This window comes from Pteropus alecto, unplaced genomic scaffold (genome assembly GCF_000325575.1).
Source record: "Pteropus alecto unplaced genomic scaffold, ASM32557v1 scaffold45, whole genome shotgun sequence".
NCBI classification, from domain to species: domain Eukaryota; kingdom Metazoa; phylum Chordata; class Mammalia; order Chiroptera; family Pteropodidae; genus Pteropus; species Pteropus alecto.
This window is the reverse complement of record NW_006442491.1, coordinates 5598480-5620233: the sequence shown is the minus strand read 5'-3', so window position 1 is coordinate 5620233 and position 21754 is coordinate 5598480. Positions and strand designations below refer to the sequence as shown.

The window sequence follows — 21754 nt, the reverse complement described above, 5'->3', positions numbered from 1 at the left end:
TTCTCAGGTCTTCAAAGGCAAACTATTGCTTTCAAACTTTGCAGAATACATACATTATTGTTAGGTAGTTAGTCAGGCATGAGCAACAGGAGTGAAGGCCCAGCTCTGTAACCATACAAACGTCCCTTGAAGACCTTCCTTAAGGAACTCCCAGAAATACCTCCCTTTTAGGGTTATAAATTACCCCAAATCCTAGAGCACATATGCCGTAAAAGCTGCTGGCTAAACCAGCTACAAATGCATGCACAGAAAGTACTGCCTATAACTTCGGCTTCATTATACCATCATTATAATACTATGTTTATGCCTAGAAGTTCATGAATCTAATTATAACAGACCGAATTCTGGGTAAGTACATGAGCAGTAGGCAAAGCATTATATAGCAGCCAACTGTCACTCAAGGTGACTTCACCTACCAAGCAGCTAGGACCTCCCATCATGGCCCAAATATAAACAGACCTTCTCATTTCTGCATTGTTACATCGCTTCTGGCTGGAAACTTGCTCCTTCCTTTGGGGAGGAGTCACAGAGCAGCTGCCTTCTTTAGCGTGGCCCATCTCCTTCTAAAACATACTTTCAATAAATCTTACTTTTTTCTAAATCTTGCCAACCTGTAATTCTTTGCTGCGTCGGCGAGGAAGAACCAAGGGACAACACGCAACGTCACCACCACTACCATCCTCTGCCTCCTCCTCCCGTACACCTCTGGGGATACACCGGATTTCACTTCACTCCAGCGGTTACATTATCATAGCCTATCTCAAATGCCATCTATTTTGTGGAGAGGATAATATATTTGTTTATGTGAAAGACACCCCATTAATATTAAAGTAGTACATATCAGAAGTTATAGTCCCTTTTCTTTCCCCTAAAAACAAGAATATTTCCAAAAAAGAATAAAAAAGAATTGAAGTGAAATGAAAGGAAATAATTGCACAAAATTATTTCCTCTCTGAGTTGCAGGGGTTGGGAACTTTTTTTAGGAAGTTTCAGCCAACATAAATCAAACCAACTAGGAAAAGGTAAACCTGATTTGGTGCTCAACAATAATGTCCAGAATTGTGCAATGCTTGTTGTGAAAATTTCACTCTATATAAATTTCTTAATGAAAGAAGATACAAACTGTTGTATATTCTGTGGTTCTATGTAACATAAATAAGCCAAATTTATCCATCGCAGTTTTATGATGCATTTTCCCTTAAACATGGCCCCGTCTCAAAACTACTGCAGCAAGATACCGAAAACATTTAATGAGAAACATAAAACACATGTAGATAAGGTAGGAAAATATATGCGTGTTCAGAGTCAATAAGAGCCACCTTAGTTATCATCCTGATATAGTAATTTAGATGTCTCGACATAGTTTTATTCTCATCTGTTTGTAGTAATTTTTCTGCTATCCCTAAAATAAGCGAGTTTCATCAACAGTAGATACATAAAGCTTGGCTATAGTGTTATAGTGCTGCCTCTGGGTTTAGTTCGATAAAAAAAAATCTAAAAAACAAACCTATTTTATAGAAAAGTAAATCATGTTGCCTAACTGAAATATGAGAGACTGGGCAGAACTCCAAGTAAACCCCTTTTTGTTTCTCTTCTTTTTAAAAACATGTGAGTTTTGGAAACATCTGATTCCTGATATAACCCTCAAGAGGTGAATTTGATTATAAAGGAATAATGGCTATTTACCATGCATCTGACCAAAGTTTAGATGTTATAATGCTCTTATATAACCAGGGCACTCAAGGCTTCTCACAAGACCAGAAGGGCTCCTTTCTCCCTTTTATTTCTTTCCCAGTCATGCTGTCAATTACTAGTTTCTCAAAATTATTCAGGAAGTAATTGAGGACCATTAACAGGCCATTGGAAAGCCCAGAACAACTGCCCAAGGACAGAAAATGCACTGGCTCTCTTTAGAAGAACCTAGGAGAATAGCATGCATATCATGGCCACTGAGTAGGCATTACATAATTTCCTTCTCACAGTGTAATGTATAGTAGCCATTTTTTAGTGGTTAATGGGACACAATGTGTAGTCTGTCTTTAAGTCTCTGTGTTTTCTCTGTTGTTTTTTTTCTTTCTAGGTAGAGTTTCTTCACAAAGTTCCACCTTATCCTCTTTTAATACTTATGGTATGCTTTCAGCTAGAATGACTTGCATAATACAGCCAGGTTATAGCTTATTTTCAGAAAAATAATTTAGCCGTCAAACAGAGTTAATTGGTCAGACACCAATATTAACAGGCAGGATAGCTTGCCCTTTGTTATTCATAAATTGTTTTTATTTAGTTTATATTACTTTTAACATATTAAGAATATTCTATTTATATTCTCTCATAATTCCTTAACTGAGACAGAACTATTTACATTTCTTCTAATTTTTATATCCATATAGTAAAATAATGCTTTTCTGTGATTAACATTTCCCCCTACACTTATGTACATCTTCATAAGACATCACATTTGGTAGTGTTGTCTCATTTTTTTCCGTGAAGCTTCATTCATTCAATACATACGTATTTTCAGCTACTTTTTTTGTAACTAAGGGTACTTGAATAAACAAAACAGAATTCTTCACCCTCAAGAAGCTTACGTTTTCTTCCAGATGTTGCAACTTTAGGTGATCTTTTAAAATCCTCTTCTTTTAAGACCGACCTATTTGACTCCTTCATCCATATGTCCAGATCATAGCTAGCATTTAGAAATAACATTTATGAACCATTTATTTTGTGTCTAATCACCTTACATTTAGCTCACTTACAACTCTAGAAGGAGGTGTTATTATGATCTCTAGTTTACAGAAGAGGAAATTGAGGTTCAGAGAGATTAGTTAAGAGGAAGATATAAGACTGGATTCTCCCTGGCTCGTAACAACTATTTCAGATGATGCTTTACATATATTTGATGAATGGATGAATGGATGCAAGTAGTTTTTAGAATTCCCATTCAGTTTGCCTAAACACCAACAACTGTATTACCCTAGAACAATCTAGGCATTTGTGGGGCGATATGAGGGTGGGAAGGATGATAGGAAATTAATGGGCTTTTTTTGAGTTAGTTTAGGCCGATGATCTTACAGTTGTTTGGTTATTAGTCAAGTGTTGTTACCTAATCAGGTGAGAAGGCCAAAGAAATTAACTTCCTCGCTTTGGGCCCTCAAACTGATCTGCCTCTAGGTCAAGCTCATCAGCAGAGTGTTAGAGAGTTGCCTAGGAGTCCCAGGATTCGGAGACTTGTGGGGTACTGGCTGCTCTGAATGTGATGTTGAACTGGGCAGCCAGAACCCAGGGAAGGGCCAAACCAGAGACCCCTGCCCTGAGAGCGGGCATGGGGGCGGGGAGTGGGGTGAGGGGGTAGGTGCACCTGTAAAACTATATAGTATTTGGAAAGCTGAAAAACATCTTGTGTGGGGTAAAGCCACGCAAAGTCGTGGTGGGGAAATGAATCACTGCCGTCCCCATCCCCTCACTCCACCGCCCCAAGATTCGTTTCCCCGCCCCCCCCGCCCCACAGTGTTCTCACAAGCCCCCACTCCCTCGCCGTCCCCCATTTCCTCTTCCCGCCCCTTCTCTCTGGCTGCCAGGTGTACGCATGCGTAGAGAGGTTCCCAGTTGCAGCCGCAGGGCATCGATCTATTCCGGCTCGGCTTTTCGACTTCTCGGCGCTCGATTGAGGCTCGTTGTAGCGTTACTTCCGCTTTCTGGCTGCGTTTCCGCCTTTCGGTTCTTACGGTTCACGCCGCCGGCCTCAGGTGAGTTTGAGCGAATTCTCCCTCGCTGTCTCGGTTATCCCAGCTGCCGGTTGCCGCAGTACCCAGTGCTGCCCTGTAGCAGTCGGGAGTGGACGAGGCGGGATGGGAACGGGACGCATCCCGCCCAGGGTTCGCAGAAGGCTCTGCTAGTGGGCCAGGGAGGGTTGGAGACTGCCGCGCTAGTCCAGCAAGGTCCCCGAACTTAAGAGCCTTGTCTGCAGTGGGCCGGGTTGGGGCCGGGGTCACGTGGCTGCGTACTTGGACTTGGGGGCTGGAGCCTTGGGCGAATGTGCCTGTGTCTGGAGAGTAGGTAGGCTCTCGCGTACGGAGTGAAGGATAATTAATGTCCCTTCGCTTATGTTAATTTACAGCTCCTTGTGCGCTTTCAAGTTCCTTCTAGATTAGAGGCCCTCTTTTGGATTGGGAGGCTTCTCCCGGTACCCCCGTACTGGCCCAGGCCACCATCAAACCTCGCACGAGTTATTGCTGGAGTCTCCCCTCTGATCTCTCTGCCTTCAGTTAGACCTCTCTATCACTTTCCTCTAGTCGTCTTGGCTACTCCAGTCCTCCAGGTTTCAGTTTAGGGGGGGTCGCCGGTCTCTGAGAAGCATACTTTTCACCTTTTATCCGCACAAGTACAGTCCCTGTCTATAGGCTCTTCCATTGTCAATAGTCCTGTGCTGTTTACGTACAATGAGTGTAATTATTTGTGAAGTTAAGGAATATGTGGGGGCATCCAAGGAAATAAAGCAAGGTCAGAATTTGCAACTGAAAACAGTGTAAAAAATGAAATAGGTGAGAGTGAAAGAAAAGTGCAAGAGACCAGAAGACAGAGGCTGAATTCCCAGGCCTGCTGCTTATTACCTATGTGACCTTAGGCAAGTCCCTTAACCTTTAATAACAGCACTTTTAAGTACTTACTGCCCATGCAAGAACTGCTGAAACTTCATCCCACTTAGTCTTCTGAGTTCTATTAGGTACATGTGTGAACCTGAGAGATTAAGAAACTTGCCCTCAGTCAAGCAGCTAGTAAGAAGTATAGACAGGATTTGATTTTAGGTCTGGCTGGTAGTAGAATCTGAGCGTTTAACCATTTTGCAGTACTGCTTTCTCTGAGCTCCATTCTTTCAAGCTGGTCAGAGTGAACTTTGGAGTCAGGACAGTTAGTGGTGGTGTGTTTAAAAAGTAATAGACATGAAAATGCTTTGTAAGTCAACTTTATTCATGTTCTAACTTAATGATTTTTACTGGGTGTACATTTGCTAAGTTTCTTTTTTATTTTTCTTTAAATCTCAAATTTTTAACTGCTTAAAAAAAAAGAAAAGACTCCTTTAGGCAGATAGAAAAATAATTTCACTTGGCATAAATGAATATGTGTAAATGAACAAGTATAAAAATAAATGTATTGAATAAAATACTGTTATTAAAATCTGGCTGGGTACTAGTGCTCCACCAGGTTTTGAGCATGAGAACTGTTCTTTTTGTTTAAAAAGGAGGGCTAGCAAAGTTTTGGAGAGGTTTTAAAGACTGCTGCCAAAGTGATATTTTCTGACACTTGGGATTGAAAGAGAAATTAATAACCCTTGTGTTGTGCTCTGATGCCACACTAAATATGAGTTAATCTTCTCTGTTCACAACAGTATTTTCTATCTCTTTAGGCTATTTGAACAGTTTAGCCCAAAACATGGATATCAGACCAAATCATACAATTTATATCAACAATATGAATGACAAAATTAAAAAAGAAGGTAAGTGCTTTTTAAAAATCTTTGTTAACAACCAAAATTTGTTTAATGACTACTGTCTTAAAAGTTGTACTGCTTCAAAAGTTCTCATCTAGTCATCTTTCTCAGTGTCTGAAATAATGGTTTATCCCTTTTTGGGTAAGGATTTTAGGGTTTTTAAAAAATAAAAAATAGGTATGGCTGAAAATGTGTTGAATATGTTTTTAGTCATAGATAAAATGGTTTCAAATAACTTTAAATTAGATAAGCAATAGGAACAGTATGACGTTATTAAAATGTGCAACTTTGTATAAATAAAAAAGTGAATGGTGGAGGGGTTCTCAATGCAGTGTTGTTTTATGAACGATTTTGTCTTCGTTTCATTCATAAATAACTTGTTTCCTATTCGATTTTGCACAGAATTGAAGAGATCCCTCTATGCGCTATTTTCTCAGTTTGGCCATGTGGTAGATATTGTAGCTTTAAAGACCATGAAGATGAGAGGACAAGCCTTTGTTATATTTAAAGAACTGGGCTCATCCACGAATGCTTTGAGACAGTTGCAAGGATTTCCATTTTATGGTAAACCAATGGTAAGTTGATCTTATTATTTTGGCTTTAATCTCTATTAATGGTATAATAGATTTGTAAATATACACTTCAAACTATGGCCATTGCTTTCTGCTTTTAATTATGTGTTAGAGGGAGTTTGAGTTTATTTTATTTATTTTTATAGAAACAGTAGTAAGGTTTATAATTCACTTCTTCATTTCTTCATTTGTGACAGTTCAAATGGACAAAAAATTCATTGAGATGTAGACTATTTTTTTTAAATTGACGGTGGTATAGTCAATAGTCTCATCTCAAAAGAATAAATTAATAATGTCCTAAACTTGTAAAACAACACACAACAAAAACCACGGGTCAAAGAGGAAGTTCAGTCTGAAGTTTTAGAAAATTCCTTAGTGAAATGATACATGTCAGAAGCTATGCTGTCTAGATAAAGCAGTGATGTAAAGAAGGTTTATAGATTCAAATTCAGAGGTTATATTAATGGATAACAATGAATGGAAATAAAATAACTATACATGGAAAGCTTATGTCAGGAATGACATAATAAGATTCACATTTTGCCGTTGGACAAAGATTTTCTTGTGGAAGGGCCAGAAGGAAGTAGGGAACTAACGTAATTAGGAGGCTATAGGTCTAAGTCAGAGATGGTGCAGGATTACATCAGGGTGGAGACAGAGTGTAGAACAAGGGGTTTTACATGTGTGAATGAGTATACAGTACCTTGGGTTTGGATTCCAAAGTGCTTTTCTTCTGGAACTGGAATGTAATAATAACATGGGGTATTGGGGAAAGAGCCAATAAACCTGTAAAATGTAAGCAGATTGGATGTTCTTTGGTCTAATTCAGAGGTCAGCAAAACCTATAAAGGACCAAATAATAAATATTTTAGGCTTCATAGGCCATACATGGTTTCTGTTGAATACTTTGTGTTTAAGAAAGTTCTTCCCTCATAGCCCATACAAAAACAGACCATGGGCTGGATTTGGCCCATAGTCTGTAGTACAGACCACTGGTCTAATCCCTTTAAAAATTAAGAATCAGGCACAGAAAGGAATTGTTTTTCTAGATTACCTTAATGTAACCACTGGCAGCATCAGGACTTGAAAGCTAATTTCCTAATATTTAATATTGCGATTTTTTTTTCTAAACTAGGACTCAGCACACTATCTGTAAAGGGCCAGATAGTAAATATTTTAGGCTTTGTGGGACAGCTGATATCTTGCAACTATTTAATTCTTTTTTAGTGGGAAGATCAGCCATAGATGGCATGCAGATGTGTGGGTGTAGCTTTGTCTCCCAAAGACCTAATTTACAAAAACAGGCAGTGTTGGCTGTAGTCTGTAGTTTGCAGATCTGTACTACACTGTTTAATTCAGGACTGAGAACTTTCTGTCGGTGGAGAAAGTTTTCTTCTCATCGTGTCTCCAACTCTTTTTTCCATCCCTTCCCACGTGATTGGGCACCATCTGTGTAGAAAGGTCCATCCCAGAAAACCATGGGATTGTGCCGTCGTACCCTGATTTTCAGTAAACTGGCATTTCTTGAAACCAGCTTGTCTTTCTTGGTATTATGAAGGAGCAGTTTCTTCCTTCAGGAAGGTCTTAGGGCTGTTTTGCTGAGTTAAGATGACAAGTGTGCCTATTACTCAGATACTGGAAAGCGAAAATTATTTGCTATGGCTGTCTCTGGCTTCACCTTGCCAGCTAATTATTTTAGACGGATGGAGAAAGTCCATTAGACTGATTTTATATTAAAGGTTATTTTAGAAGGTCTATTTCTCTGCCTTCAGGAAGGTAGCAGATATCTGTCAAATCTCTGGTATCCTGGAAGAGGGAGATGAGCCATCTGGTTTGTACTTACTTAGGTGCTGATAGTTGTTCTTCTCTTTTAACTTCAGCATACCAAATCAGAAGTGAAAAAAAATATGCTATAATTTAGAACTCAGAACAAAATTATTTTCTGTGATTCAAGGACATGTAGTTATTTAATGCCAAAAATACCTCAGTGAAATAGAACTATCTTCCGGAGGACTTCTATCATGAAACCTTTGGCTTAAATGTAAATCTTGCCCCTTCTCTAAGCTTTGGGTAGACTTTGATCTCTTACCAGTATTTAGACTAGAATTTTTAAACACTGGCACTTTTAACATGTTGAATTGAGTAATTTTTTGGTTGTGAGAGGCTGTCTTGTTCATTGTAGAGATTTTAACACCCTCCCTGGCCTCTGCCCACTACATTCTTGTAGCATGCCAACCAGCAGTGTCTCCAGTCAACAGTGCCACCTGTCCCCTGGTGGGCAAAATCACCTGTGGTTGAGAAGTACTAATTTAGACTAGCCAGCTAAGAGCGATGGCTGAGGTCAGAGATCTTTAGAGGTTATTGTTATAAGGACATAACACAAGGTCACTCAAGATTTGTTCAGGTCAGAAAGAAGGGTGAAGGCCCAGGGGATTTGGGATGGAATCCTTGGGACCAAGTCAGTTAGTCTTAAGCTACATCTTTGTCAGCCTACATCTTTGGTTAGATGATGATGCCTAAGACTAGCAGAGTTGCTTGCAGGGATAATTCCACTAAAAGCTCCTCTAGCACAGCAGCCCAGGCCAGCCAGGGAACACCGTGGGTACTGTAGTGGAACTGTGGTGTAGAGGTGTAGTGGTAGGCCTCTTCCTCTCCCATTTCCCCAGTATATTCCTCTCTAGTTGAAATAAAAGGAAAGAAAAAGTACCCTGCTTTCAAACCCACACCATTTTAAAATGTCACTTGTTCCCATCAGATTGAGATCAAATTCTTGCTATACAAGACAATTTTAAGTAATAACTTACAGGATTGTTGTGTTTTGATGTGATTAGAGATGGAGTTTCAGCTTTTTTGGTTCTAAGGAAGAAACATTTCCTCGAAATGGAAATTGTGGTTTGCACATTGTAGATAACAATGTACCTCATAGAAAACATTTTGGGATAGTTAATTGTGTTGATCTCAGCTCTGTGATAATGCTTTCGGCCAGAGCTATGCTACTCAAAGTATGGCACCCATACCAGTAGTATCAACACCTCCTCTGTACTTATTAGAAGTGCAGAATCTCAGACTTCTCCCTGACCTACTGCATTGGAACCTCCCTCCTTGACAAGATTTCCAGGTGATTGGAGCGCACATTTTAGTTTATGAAATGCTGTCCTGGACCAGTGTTTTTCAGCGCTTGCCTGTATTCTCACTTGTGCATGCTGTTCCTACTAACTGTGGCCCAGAAAGAATGAGCAGGTGGCTTGGTTGCACAAGTTTGATGCCATCCTTTCGTTTCCTTTTAAAGCATTTTAAGGTTAAGTTGATGCCACTATTGGTCATTTCATTTAAAAGTCATTAATAATCTTTGGTGCTTTAACTTTGGAAGTAACAAATTTCAAACAACACATTTCACAGCTGATTGATATAGCTTGTGCCTTCTACTGAGAGTCCCTGCTAAGGGATAGGCATCTTTCCAAAGCAGTTTTCTCTGTTTTATAAATGGAGAGAAGCAGTGGTATAGATATTTTACAGTCCTGTTTTTCTCATATGAAAATCTATGGTTTTTCTCTAACAAACACATTTGAATCTAACTTCGTCTAGGTTGTGAATCATAGGCCACAATTTATTTTCATTTGGCACTCAGTATATTTGACAGGTTTTCTTAGGGGTGGGTTTTAAATACCTTGTAGTGTATTTGAGTAATGGAATTTGTAATATTAATGAGTGGTGTAAACAGCCTTCGGCATAACGAAAAGTAACTTGTTTTCAAATAATTAAAACAGCGAATCCAGTATGCAAAAACAGATTCTGATATAATATCTAAAATGCGTGGTACTTTTGCTGACAAAGAAAAGAAAAAGGAAAAGAAAAAAGCTAAAACTGTGGAACAAACAGCAATGACTGCAAATAAAAAGCCTGGTCAGGTAAGATGGACAAAAGTTCGTATTTTTTTGGTGTTAAAAGTTTGATAGGATGTCTGTCTTTCACCTGAGGCATGATCTTTGAGGCTCATGAGTGCATTTGTATGTATATGTGTTTAAAAGGTGGATTTTTAAGAAGCTGGCCTGATTGAGTTCTAAAATTTCAATATTTATGTTTAAGCAACAGATTAAAAGGGAAGCATTTACATATGCAGATTTATATTTAACGAGTTTTATTTACATTTGTATGACATTTTGTTCATCATTCACAGAATATGTTAATATCTGTTAGCTTATTTCTCAAGTTTTGCTGCCTATAAATAGTACTATAGATATTATCTTTAATTATAAGTACTCCACTCAAGCTGTTTGGACAATTAAGAAATTCAAAATTTAATTAAAAATACCAGATAAAAGTGAAATTATCATCCAAAAAGTAGTTACTTTTTGATTAAAAGTGATTAGAAATCAGTTTCACTAAGTATAATGCTCAATGTTTTTTTCTAACTGTTAAAAAAAAAAAAAGGTAAGAAAAACCGCTCCTTGGTTTTCTTCTATTTACTTACGTCATTATTTTATTTTACTTTATTTATTTATTTTTTTTCTTCATAATTTTAAAGCTTAGAGGTTAAATTTTATGATACAGTTTAAAATTTAGGGCTGGACCTTTCGGAAATATTTGACAAACTAAATATATGAATGTTTGAGTCACCTAAGATGTAAATTTTTTAAATTAAATGGAATAAGAAATCTGTTTAATGTTATTTTTATACAGTAATTATAAATACAAACACATGCTGCCTTTTTAAAGGGATTGGAAATTTTAATTATTTCTCTATTTCTTTTGTTTAGGGAACACCAAATTCAGCTAATACCCAAGGAAATGTAACACCAAATCCTCAGGTAGTATTTTTTTCCATGTGTTGATATTTTAAAATAAAACTAAAGCAATAGCAGTAATATACAACAACCTGCATGTCTCCAAAAACTGAAAATAATTCCATCCGTAAGATAAAACATTAAATTATATAACACTTTAATGTAGAAACTCACTCAAAACATTTTAATTTTCTGAAGAAGGGAGAAAACCAAACCTGACTTTATTTCTTACTTCCCATAATGAATCTATGAGGGAATTAGAATGACAGATTTTAAACTATGAGGGCTGGGAGCAAATGTTTTTGTTTTCCTTACAATACACAGTGCTTCCTTAGCCCAGGGCTTTACAGACACAGCTTAGGATAAGGAGTACAGGTAACGGACTTGTACTCCTGGTTTCCTACTTGCTTCCTTGGATACGGGGGTCTGACAAGATTCTTTTTTTAAAAAATTTTTTTATGATGACATTGGTTAACGAAATCCAATAAGTTTCAGCTATACACTTTAACAGTCAGGCATATAAATATTTACACTGTGTATTCACCTCCCATAGTTAGATTTCTTTCTGTCACATATTTGACCCCCTTTACCAGAGAATTCCTTGCATCACCAAGGTTTTGCTCCTTTTAAGTTGTTTACATTTTCTTATATTATTTACTTATCTTCTTTAAACTCTTTTAACAATGATAGTCCAGTTCACAAATGCCAGCACTTAATTCTCTAAGCCTTAAGTTCACTTAAGTTATTCTTTGTACTTCATCTTATCTCCCTCTCCCCTCCCCCAACATGAAATTAGCCTGAAGACAGAGTGGCTTTTTCTTATGTACAGGATAATGTCCCTATAGATCCCCATAACCTCAGGGTGGGGTATCAAATAATTAGTTTAATATCTAATAACTACTTTTTTCTACTTATTTGTGTGTAACTAGATTCTATGTATATCTCATTTACTTGCAAAATACATTAGAAGTCACCAAGTGGTGGCTCTAAATTTTCTTAAATGCTGGGATGTAGTAAACAATAACATATAGAAATGAATATCAGTATTATTACTTGGGTAAACAGCTAAGGGGGTGGGGTGACATTGCTGCCTTCTCTAGCTTTATTAGGATCTTGTAATTATGTAATCTAGATGACAAAATCCTCCGTTTAAAAGTGACCTCCAAATGCTTGAAACTTAAATATTATTTTAAGTACTGTTAAATACTTAAAAACTGATAAGATGTATGATCTTCCAAATTTTATTAAGTGACTTGAATGTCTGCTTTGCTTAGTTACTATTAGATTTATATTATTTCTCTGCTGTCATTGGTTTTCAGCTTTAGTGTTTTGATGCAGTAAGATTTTATAAGCCTTAGTAAACTGTGGGATGTAGCTCTCTCAAGTTTAGATTTTAATATGAGACAAATGGTTTATAATACTTTTTGTACTTATAAGCTAACGTTGCCTTTTTTCTTTTCAATAGGTCCCTGATTACCCTCCAAACTATATTTTATTCCTTAATAATTTACCAGAAGAGACTAATGAGATGATGTTATCTATGCTGTTTAATCAGTAAGTTTTTTTGTTGTTGTTTTTTTTAAAATAAACTAGACTGTTCCAGGAACCTCCTCATAGGACAAATAGCACTTCCATGGGTCGAATTCATTTGTGTATCACACAGCAGTAATTCCTTACAGTTTCATTGATTTGGTCTGGGATTAATCATGAATTGAAGCCAATCTGCAGATTTAGCAAATAAGCAGCTAAATTACTTCTAATGTTTGAATTATTAATTATAATTGATGAGTAAAACAGGAAACGGAGCTTTGATATAATGACAAAAATATAATTAGCTTGTGTTATTCCTGCAGTTCTTTCATGGTATTAATTATAATTTAATTATAATGGTATTCGTTATATTTTAGGCTCTTTCATCCTATTCAGGATTCTTGGTAGGATATACTTTTCCTGGACCAAAATCAGAAAAGTACATAACAGACTAAAACACAGAATAGACACTTATGTTTTTGATGTCATTTATATATTTACAAGATACAGTTTACATATATGTAAATTGTTTACATATATAGAAATAGTTTTTCTTCTTTACAGGTTCCCTGGTTTCAAGGAAGTACGTTTGGTACCTGGGAGGCATGACATTGCATTTGTTGAATTTGAAAATGATGGACAGGCTGGAGCTGCCAGGGATGCTTTACAAGGATTTAAGATCACACTGTACCATGCCATGAAGATCACCTATGCCAAGAAAAAACATTTGGGATAGTTGTCTTTAAAGGACTTGGTGTTATTTAAAGTGTTTGTTTCGATAACATTTTGTCAGGCCATTTTAATAGTTGGGAGTGGGAGGAAGTGAAAGTGAAATTTTTATGCAGGTTTTAAAAAATTACCTAGTCTTCCTTTAGCCTTAGCAAACTATGAAATATGAAGGCCTTAATTTTGTACAGTAAACTTTTATTTGTATTCTATACATAATATTTCATTTATTGGCCCAATGTCCAATCATCTTAAGGTGTATAAAACTATACATCTTAAGGTGTATAAAACTATACTAGAAAATGCTTTTCTAGTATTTTGGAGCAGCTAATGGTAGAGAAACATGAAAACGTTTTAATAAAAACAAAGAATTAGATCAAGTTCTTGATTAGATTTTCTGTCGTTATTTTTATGCATATGAACTGCCATCTGCAGTTTTTTTTTGTTTTTTTTTTTTTTTTAATAAGTCTCATACTAGTGGTAAAAATGATCATCCTAAGTGTAGGAAGAAAATTGAGACCTGGGCGATATCTAAATTTAATCTTCATATTCAAATAAATGAGCATAGTATTTTGCTGGTAGTAGACATTTCTCATATTTTTTTCATTTAGTGTTTAATTGAGTAAACATTTAGGAGTAACTGTACTTACTGGGAAAACAGGGAATGCTGTCTTCAAACTTCACATTTTATGTTCTTACCTTCTTGGGGCAGAATTGTTCCTAAGGAATACCTGCATGGTTATCTAACCTCTTTACTGAAAGACCTCCAAGGGAAAAGTTTTACAATCTACAATATTTAAGACAAGTCAGCTGAATTACAGAGGGTTGCCAATCCTGATATTGCTACCTTTTTGCAATTCTTAAACACCAGTGTTCAGATATTTTCAAAGCTCATTTTCTTTACCATTTGATTTATACCTAAGGCTATTGATTCAGTCCCCTGCTAATAAAACTATGGATATCTTTAAAAGTGGACAGTTTTTTTGCATGGATAGTATGTACTAAAGTGACATATTGATCATTTTCATACTCCTGTTTTAACATTTCCTTGTACAAAACTTGTGCTTATCACTTAGAATTTTTATTGTATATTTATGGACAGACTACTTTTAGACTTAACATAGATTATTATTATATCACTCTTGTGCATACGTGTGGAGGAAAAAGCAAAATTTTATTCTTAAAACTGCCACATTCAGAGTCTGACTCTTATGAATAACATTTTTAACCTAGTTGTCAAGTTCATGTACTTTTGTAAAATTTAACAGTGAATTACTAGAAAAAAGGCCATGTCCTTGGATGGTACAGCAATGTCAGTTGCTATTAAATTTTCTAACTGCTTATACTCTCAGTGGCTGTTCTCAGCTTGTCTCAACAAAATATTTCACAGACTGGCCCCCTTTGCATGGCTGAATGAAAGGAAGTAGAAAGGTCATGGTGTGGCTGGAGTGGGATGAGAGGAAGGATCAGGGAGGGTAGGAGGAGCGGATTGTTTTGGCCTTTTTAAGGACTTGCTTATAATCTGAAATGAGGAACCATTAGATGATTTGTAAAACTGAGTTGCTTATGTACAGTAAAATTCACCCATTTTAGTGTTCAAATTGATGAGCTTTGGCAGTTGGATATAGTCACACAATAATCATACTCGAGATGTAGAGTATTCCATCACCCCTCAGACCTGCCTTTGTGCCCCTTTGTAGTCAGTCTTCTCCCTATCCCCAGCCTTAGGCAACCACTGATTGGCTTTCTGTCATTACAGTTGTGTCCTGTCTAGAATGCTTTGAGGTTCATCTCTATTGCATGCACCAGCAGTTTGTTCTGTCAGTGGATGGGCATTTGGGTTCTTTCCAGCTTGCGGCTGTTAAAGATAAAGTGGCTAGGAACATTCACAAATAAGACTATGTGGGTATATGTTCTGTTAGAAGATTTTGAGCAGAGGAATGACATCTGATTTACTTTTGGAAGTTTTTTATTGGTAATATTTACAATTGATAGCAAAATTTCAGAAATAGTACATAGAGCTCCCAAAATGTTTCTGAACCATTTCAGAGTGTTGACCTGATTCTTCATTACCCGTTAATACTTTAGTGTGTATTTCTCACATAATTACAATATGACCAGCAAAATTAGGAAATAACATTAATCCAATATTTTCCAATTCAGATTTTGTTGATGTCCCAATAATGGCCCAAGAAACCAATTTAGGCTCATCTACTGCATGTAGTTGTCATTTCTCTTTAGTCTTCTGTCAGTTCCTCAGCCTGTCCTTATCTTTCATGATCTTAATTTTATATAGAGATACTTGCATCTACATATCTGGACATATCTATACAATTAAAAACTTACAACAGTACCTCTAATTGCAATCCAACAGCACTTTTTCTCTAGCCTTTCCCCTTATTTACAACTCTTCCACCAGTCCCATTAACAGCAAATATATTTACTTGCTCAAATCTCCCTGTATGTAACCAAACTTTAGAAAGTGAGGCTTCAAGTGGGAAGAAGAGAAGGAAAAAGGAGCTAACTACACTTTGAAGCTTTGATCAGACTAGCATCTTCTGACCTTTATTTTACCCATCAGTGGGAGTTGCTAAGAGTGGAGAGAGCAGATGTTGCTATCTGTCTAATCTAGTGGTTCTCAACTTTGAATTTAACTTTCAAATTGGCTGCATATTAGAATTTTCTAGGAAACATTAACAAACACTCATGCCTAATCTATACCCTACATCAATTAAATCCCAACCTTAGGGGTGAAACCCAGTCATCAGTATTTTTTAATATCTCTGGTGATTCCAACGTGAGCCAAGGTTAAGAAAGCAGATTTCTACCTTTATGAAGTAGATTATAATGATTAGATCATTACTTCAAATTGTGTTTTTCATAAGCCAGACAGAAAAGGTTGAAAATCACATGATATCATTTATATGTGAGATATAAACCTAAAAGCAACAATTGAACAGGACAAACAGACGCATGGACATGGACAATGGACTAGTGGTTACCAGAAGGGAGGGGAAAGGAGAGAGGGGGAAATAATAAAAGTTTTAAAAAATTATATATAGTATGAAAAAGATGCATTAAAAAAAAACTTTTTCAAAGGCAGTATATTGGTAAATAGAAGATAGAGTAAAAGTGGAAACCATCGTGAGAGGCTCACATCTCCATTTTAAACTTTAAGGCTTACAATATTTTCTGTTTGGGTAATGAGCATTTTATTCTTTGAAAATGTTTCCCTCAAAGACCTAAGGAAGAATGTGGAATCTTGGCTAAAAATTTTGCTTAATTTGATTTGCCCTCAAGCAATACATCTCAAACTTTAATGTTCCTATGAATCACTTGTATATCTTGTTAAAATGTAGATTCAGATTTGGCAGGTATGGGGTGAGGTCTGAGAGACTATGAAGTGATGCCAAAGTTGCTGGTCTGGGAACCACGCTTCGGTGGCAAGACCCCTGAGTCTCTGCCCCAGTAATTTAGTGAGTCTTAATTGGCAAGGTATAAGTCTCTTTTTAAATGTTATAAAACCTAGGGACTCTTCTTTGCCTATGTATACACCTAAGCATACAATTTCAGAAGAATCGTGTTTATTCAATGAGTACTTTATGAGTATTTTTTCTGGGTGCTAATTGTAGAGTGATGAACAAAATAGACAAGATCCCCACTTCGTAGAGCTTTGATTGTAGTGTTGGAGGACAAAACACTACCATGGACAATAAGGCATGTCACATAGGGATACATGTGTTAGGACAGCATACCATGGCCATGTGATGAATGGATTGGAATGCAGGGAGTGGTCTGGTAAACTCGTCTGTCTGTGGAGACATCTTGGCCAGAGAGCTAAATGACAGCATCTGGAGGGAAAGCATCTCAGGCAATAAGCTCAAAGGGCCTGAAGTGGAAATGAGCTCAGGATTTTCAAAAGACAGCAGCTGGTATGACAAGAAGAGAGGGAGGGAGGGAGCAACAGGAGGGGCAGAGAGGCCAGATCATGGAGGGCCTTGTATGTAATGGCAAAGAGGCTGCTTCCACCCTTCCCCCTTGCCCAACCTCTTTTTAGACCTTAAGGGAGTCACAGCCTCCTTTTTAAGAACTCCAGATGGAGATGCTAATTTAGGAACGTAAGGAAAAAAAATGTCTTTGGGAGATGAAAGGCTCAAAGAACACATCCAAAGATCCAAAAAAAGGAGGTATGCAAGCTCAGGACAGAGCCCTTCTCTGGACTCCCAGATCAGCAGGGGCTTGAGCATAGCTGCCTGGCACAACTGCTTGCTGAATTATTGCAAGTTTAAGTTCCTATTTGCAAGTAAAATTTTACAAAGAGGCCTCTTGTGTCCATCCTACCTTTGCCCACTGCAGAATTCTAGGACATTACAGGCCTGCCCAAAATGAGCTCAGAAGGCTTGACATCTCTCCTTTACTTCACCTTTGAATCACCAAAGGTGACTTTGTGTTAGCATCAGCCTTACTTTGCTGAGTTCTAGTGAGGGCTTGAATGTGGCTTTATTAAATGTTTCACTCTGCTTTGGGGAGCCTGTATACCGTGTGGTAACCTGAGTTTGTGCTGTCTGCATTTCTTAAAGTGCCTCTTAAATGGCAATTGTCTTTTAGTTCTGTGTTGAAGGCTGGCCTGAGACTGTAACAGTCTCTAAACAGCTGCCCCATCAGGATTAAGAAGACTTAATTAATACTTTACTTTTTCCAGAGATCCTCTTAGGATCGTATATTATAGGAAAGAAAATTCACTGACATTCTGCTTTCAAAATGATTTCTAATTCATCCTTTCCTTGAAGTGAAGCAGAAAATAAAGGATTTAAAATCCCAATTCTAATTTGACAGCACATGAATGGAAGCAGCACTGAACCACAATCCTACTGGGTAACTTTTAGATTGGGTGGTTAAGAAAGGCAGCTCTGGCCATTGCTGGGCCTCAGTTCCCTCATCTATGATGAAGATATGGAATTATAGAAGCTTCCAAATTAGGGTGAGCTGTATACGAGAACTTCCCCTGAAAAAAGCACCCTTTACCCGCCCCACAAACAAAATTTTATTACACACACTCACAAATCAACCAAATTTTTTAATTATACTATAAGTATATTGTGCTTTACCAGTCTCTGGGAAACCATTTTGCATAAAATTATTTTGTTAGTCAAATGCTTGACCCCGATTTTGTGTGGTGACTGCATTTGTGGGGAGGAAGGAAGAGGCACTGCTCTGAAACCTTGTCCACCAAGTTGGCCAGGGCATCCTGATCTCTGTTTTAGAAACAGTGAGGGAAGGGCACCTTATGAGAGAGACGCCAGCCCCAAACGCTATAGAAAGCAGCAATCTATTGTCTGTCTCTTCTAATAGAAATTAAATCCTTGGGACCAGAGCCTTTTTTTAAAAAATTATTATTATTAACTGCTATTGTTGTGACCGAAATAACCAGGCCCAACTCGAGTGCTCTAATCCAAGAGACAGTTTATTAGCCGGCGGCTGTCCTTGCCAAGGAGCAGCCCCGAGACGCAGGGGCACAAAGGTTTTAAGCCCTCGATTCCATCTCCCACATCCTTAATTTTTACACAAAAGACTATATCTCCTCCATTCATTAACCGATAACTAAGAGGTGGGTAAGCAAGCAGGGGTACAGAAGCAGAATGCGTCATTGTTAAAATATTTTGTACCTATAGGCAGTGATCCGGCCAGTAAATCCCTCTAGTTAATAAATTTTTAGCAGATAACTAACTAGAAGTGAGACATGGCGGTTAGCACGTACCATGTCTTATCCTTAACCTATTGTTTCTAAAGGTGAGGTCACTACACTATATTTCTCATGCCTAGAATGGTGTCTGGCACATAGTAGGTATTCGATAAATATTTGTTAAATAGACGGAGCCAGGTATTAGTGCTTCAACTTCGGTGGTTTCTAGCAGTGCCACACTTTCCATGGGAAAGATGCCTGGGAGCAAGAAAGGGGTGGGGGTGGTAACACAAACCTCGAGCTTTACTCCCTTTCCTATGATCCATAATCCATGAGAATTTTGAGACCAAATTTCAAAAGCCTCAGATGAAGGAGGTGGAGAAAAATTTTTTCCATTTTTTTCAACCCACCTATCCTTTCCATTCCCCATTAGTAGGGTCTGAATGTGACAACTAGTGTGTTACAATCCATGTCTGCTCTAAGATGATTACTAAAAATTCTGTCATGAATGATCTGTAAACTTTAGTATCCTTTATCTATTAAATAAATCCAGATATTTAAGTTGAAAGAATATGAGAGTTGAAATTAAAAATTGTTTTAAAGATTTAAAATTCTCAGTTCTTTCAACAATGCCCTACCAATGCAATAAACCACAGCTAAAGTGGCTTCAACAATGGTGGATCATTTGGAAATCATTTGTGTATACAAAAGACATAGAGTTTGAGTCTCTTTGGAAAATCAGATGCTAAATAGCCCTGCAGCCAAGTAGCTGTTATGAAAGCAGAGGAGCAGTAGGCACCTTCCCATTGGCTGGGGGGATTTATCCAGATGTCTGGCTACACATAAAAGACAGGAACTACTGAAGTCAGCTTCCACTTCCCCTCAAAGGGTGATAGTATAAACAGCAAAAAGGAAGATGGCAAGACTCTTGTTACTTTTTCTTGCAGGTCTTGTGGCCGTAGGTGAGGTGCATGGAATATTTATGGACAGACTTGCTTCCAAGAAGCTCTGTGCAGATGACGAGTGTGTCTGTAAGGACTTTTTTATGCCTTTTATTATCATCTTTCTATTAAATAACTGAAAAACCCATCTGCTAACAGCATAAAATCGAATTGTTCTTTGAAGTGAATCTTCTCTAATGTATATGTGTTAGCATTGTTTCTCCTGGTCTGTACCTCTGTAGTCTTACAATGGAGAATTCACCTTGGCTAAGATTCTGTTAGATGTAGGTTAATGCTTTGAATTTCTTAGTCTTCTTTAACTGAACACAAGCTGTAAGTGGGGAGGTATTATCACTCTAATTTCCTAGTTTTCTGATCATACTTTGCCTTTTTACTGTTTTAAAATCCAGGAGCCTAAATGGTAGTCATTCAATGTGTGTGTGTGTGTGTGTTTTTTCTTCCAGATACTATTTCTCTGGCCAAAGCTCAAGAAGATTATAATGCCCCAGACTGTAGATTCATTAACGTTAAAAAAGGGCAGCAGATCTATGTTTACTCAAAACTGGTAAAAGAAAATGAAGCTGGAGAATTTTGGGCTGGCAGTGTAAGATGAGATTATTAAAAATATACACACATCTTGACATATGTTGCTCTTAATTTTTTCTCTATTACTTATCTTCAATTCATTTTAATGTTTAAATCCAGCTGTTAAGGACAATGTAGAGATGGTAGATGAAAGTGCAAAAATTCATGTATATTTGCTTTTATTGCATTTTGAAGAAACACAACAAAAATTTCATAACAAAACCAAATGTAGGTTTATGTAATGTTTTGACAAGAAAAATCAGAAAAATCATGGGAACTTGAACATCCCCAAAAGTTTGAAACTGACTCAAAACAGCTTGAGCAGATTTGCCAGATAAAGGCATGTGTGTTGGCAGTCGGTCTACATTTCAATATTTTAAAAGAAACTTTAGCACCCTCTTTAATTTCAAAGAATCTGCTTGATTTAGTTAAAATGTGCAGGCGTGGACTCTGGGGAGAGCTGAAGCGGGATTGATTTATTGTTCTCACCTGCAGCCCCACAGATAGATTCTCAAGTAACAAAGAGTTAAATCTTAAATTCACTCAAGTATCTGTTCATTTAAATTTTTAAAAACTGAGAAATATCCGTTCTTTAAAAGTGTCTATTTTTTTAATAGAAAATTACTGACTTTATGGTTCCAAAAATATTTCGGGCAGCTCACAGGATTGCACAATATAATGGAATGCTAAGCTGAAGTGAGATCAGTAAGACTGGGCCACAAAAGAATAGGTATGCAATTTCTGTGAGTTGACTTACTTGCTGTAAGTGAACTTCAAATTTGGGACTGTGCCCCCTGAATCTGGACTAGAAAGCGAGCCATTCGCAGTTATGTAATTCTCATTAACAGCAGAGAGGATGCCTGAGGGTTTCTTGAAGAGGACTCAGATCAGCTTTCCCCTGACTGTTAATGCTTCTGGGCACTCAGGTGTATGGCGATCACCAGGAGGACGAGATGGGAACAGTGGGCTATTTCCCCAGCAACTTGGTCGAGGAGCAACATGTGTACCAGGAAGCCACAAAGGAAGTTCCTACCACAGTAAGTGGCTCAGACAGGGTGAGAGAAGAACTTAGATCTTGGGGTAATGCAGGCTGGAGTTAAAAATGCATCATGTGGCTTATAAGATGTATGGAGCAAAGCCCCCAGGTTCCAATGGAAATTGAGACGTCAGGTTTGAGAGAACGTTTACTTACTACCAATGTCGAAAGAGTATTAAACTTTCTCCACTGACTCCCTTGTTTTAGATCAAAGTTATTCATGTCACAAAGGAAACCAAAATAGTATTAACTGACTCTTAGTGATGGTTACACACGTATTTGCTAAAGACTTGGGCTGGGAAAAAATTACTACCTGTATTTAATAAAATCATAAAATCAAAACATTCTGGAAAAATCTTTGAATGCCTTATTTTTGTGGTGGATAGACTCCTCTTATGTATGAAAAATA

The 21754-nt window shown here is 37.4% G+C and overlaps 2 protein-coding genes across 3 annotated transcripts in view; both read left to right on the top strand.

The window, feature by feature from the left end:
* The first annotated feature begins 3592 nt into the window (after positions 1-3592).
* Positions 3593-14441, top strand: SNRPB2 (small nuclear ribonucleoprotein polypeptide B2). Of its 2 annotated transcripts, none has more exons than XM_006921575.3 (7): positions 3593-3746; positions 5405-5494; positions 5891-6063; positions 9828-9968; positions 10818-10868; positions 12310-12398; positions 12939-14441. In XM_006921575.3, exons 2-7 carry the CDS (start codon positions 5431-5433, stop codon positions 13108-13110), a joined length of 690 nt encoding a protein of 229 aa, XP_006921637.1. In that variant the 5' UTR covers positions 3593-3746; positions 5405-5430; the 3' UTR covers positions 13111-14441. The 2 variants fall into 2 exon arrangements, with proteins under 2 accessions (XP_006921637.1, XP_024895737.1); XM_025039969.1 differs by lacking the exon at positions 3593-3746 and adding an exon at positions 4032-4056.
* Positions 14442-18839: 4398 nt separating this feature from the next.
* The window catches only part of OTOR (otoraplin), a 4200-nt gene continuing 1285 nt past the window's right edge, over positions 18840-21754 (top strand). Inside the window, exons 1-3 of the mRNA XM_006921574.3 lie at positions 18840-19814; positions 20189-20328; positions 21236-21346. Coding sequence (XP_006921636.1) covers positions 19700-19814; positions 20189-20328; positions 21236-21346 — 366 coding nt within the window. The 5' untranslated portion in view covers positions 18840-19699. The remainder of the gene's footprint in view (positions 19815-20188; positions 20329-21235; positions 21347-21754) is intronic.

Bases quoted from the DNA above. Each gene is read 5' to 3' on its own strand.
- SNRPB2 (XM_006921575.3), top strand. From the start codon at position 5,431: ATGGATATCAGACCAAATCATACAATTTATATCAACAATATGAATGAC. The intron at 5,495-5,890 runs GTAAGTGCTTTT...GATTTTGCACAG, and splicing joins TGACAAAATTAAAAAAGAAG to AATTGAAGAGATCCCTCTAT. The intron at 12,399-12,938 runs GTAAGTTTTTTT...TCTTCTTTACAG, and splicing joins TTATCTATGCTGTTTAATCA to GTTCCCTGGTTTCAAGGAAG.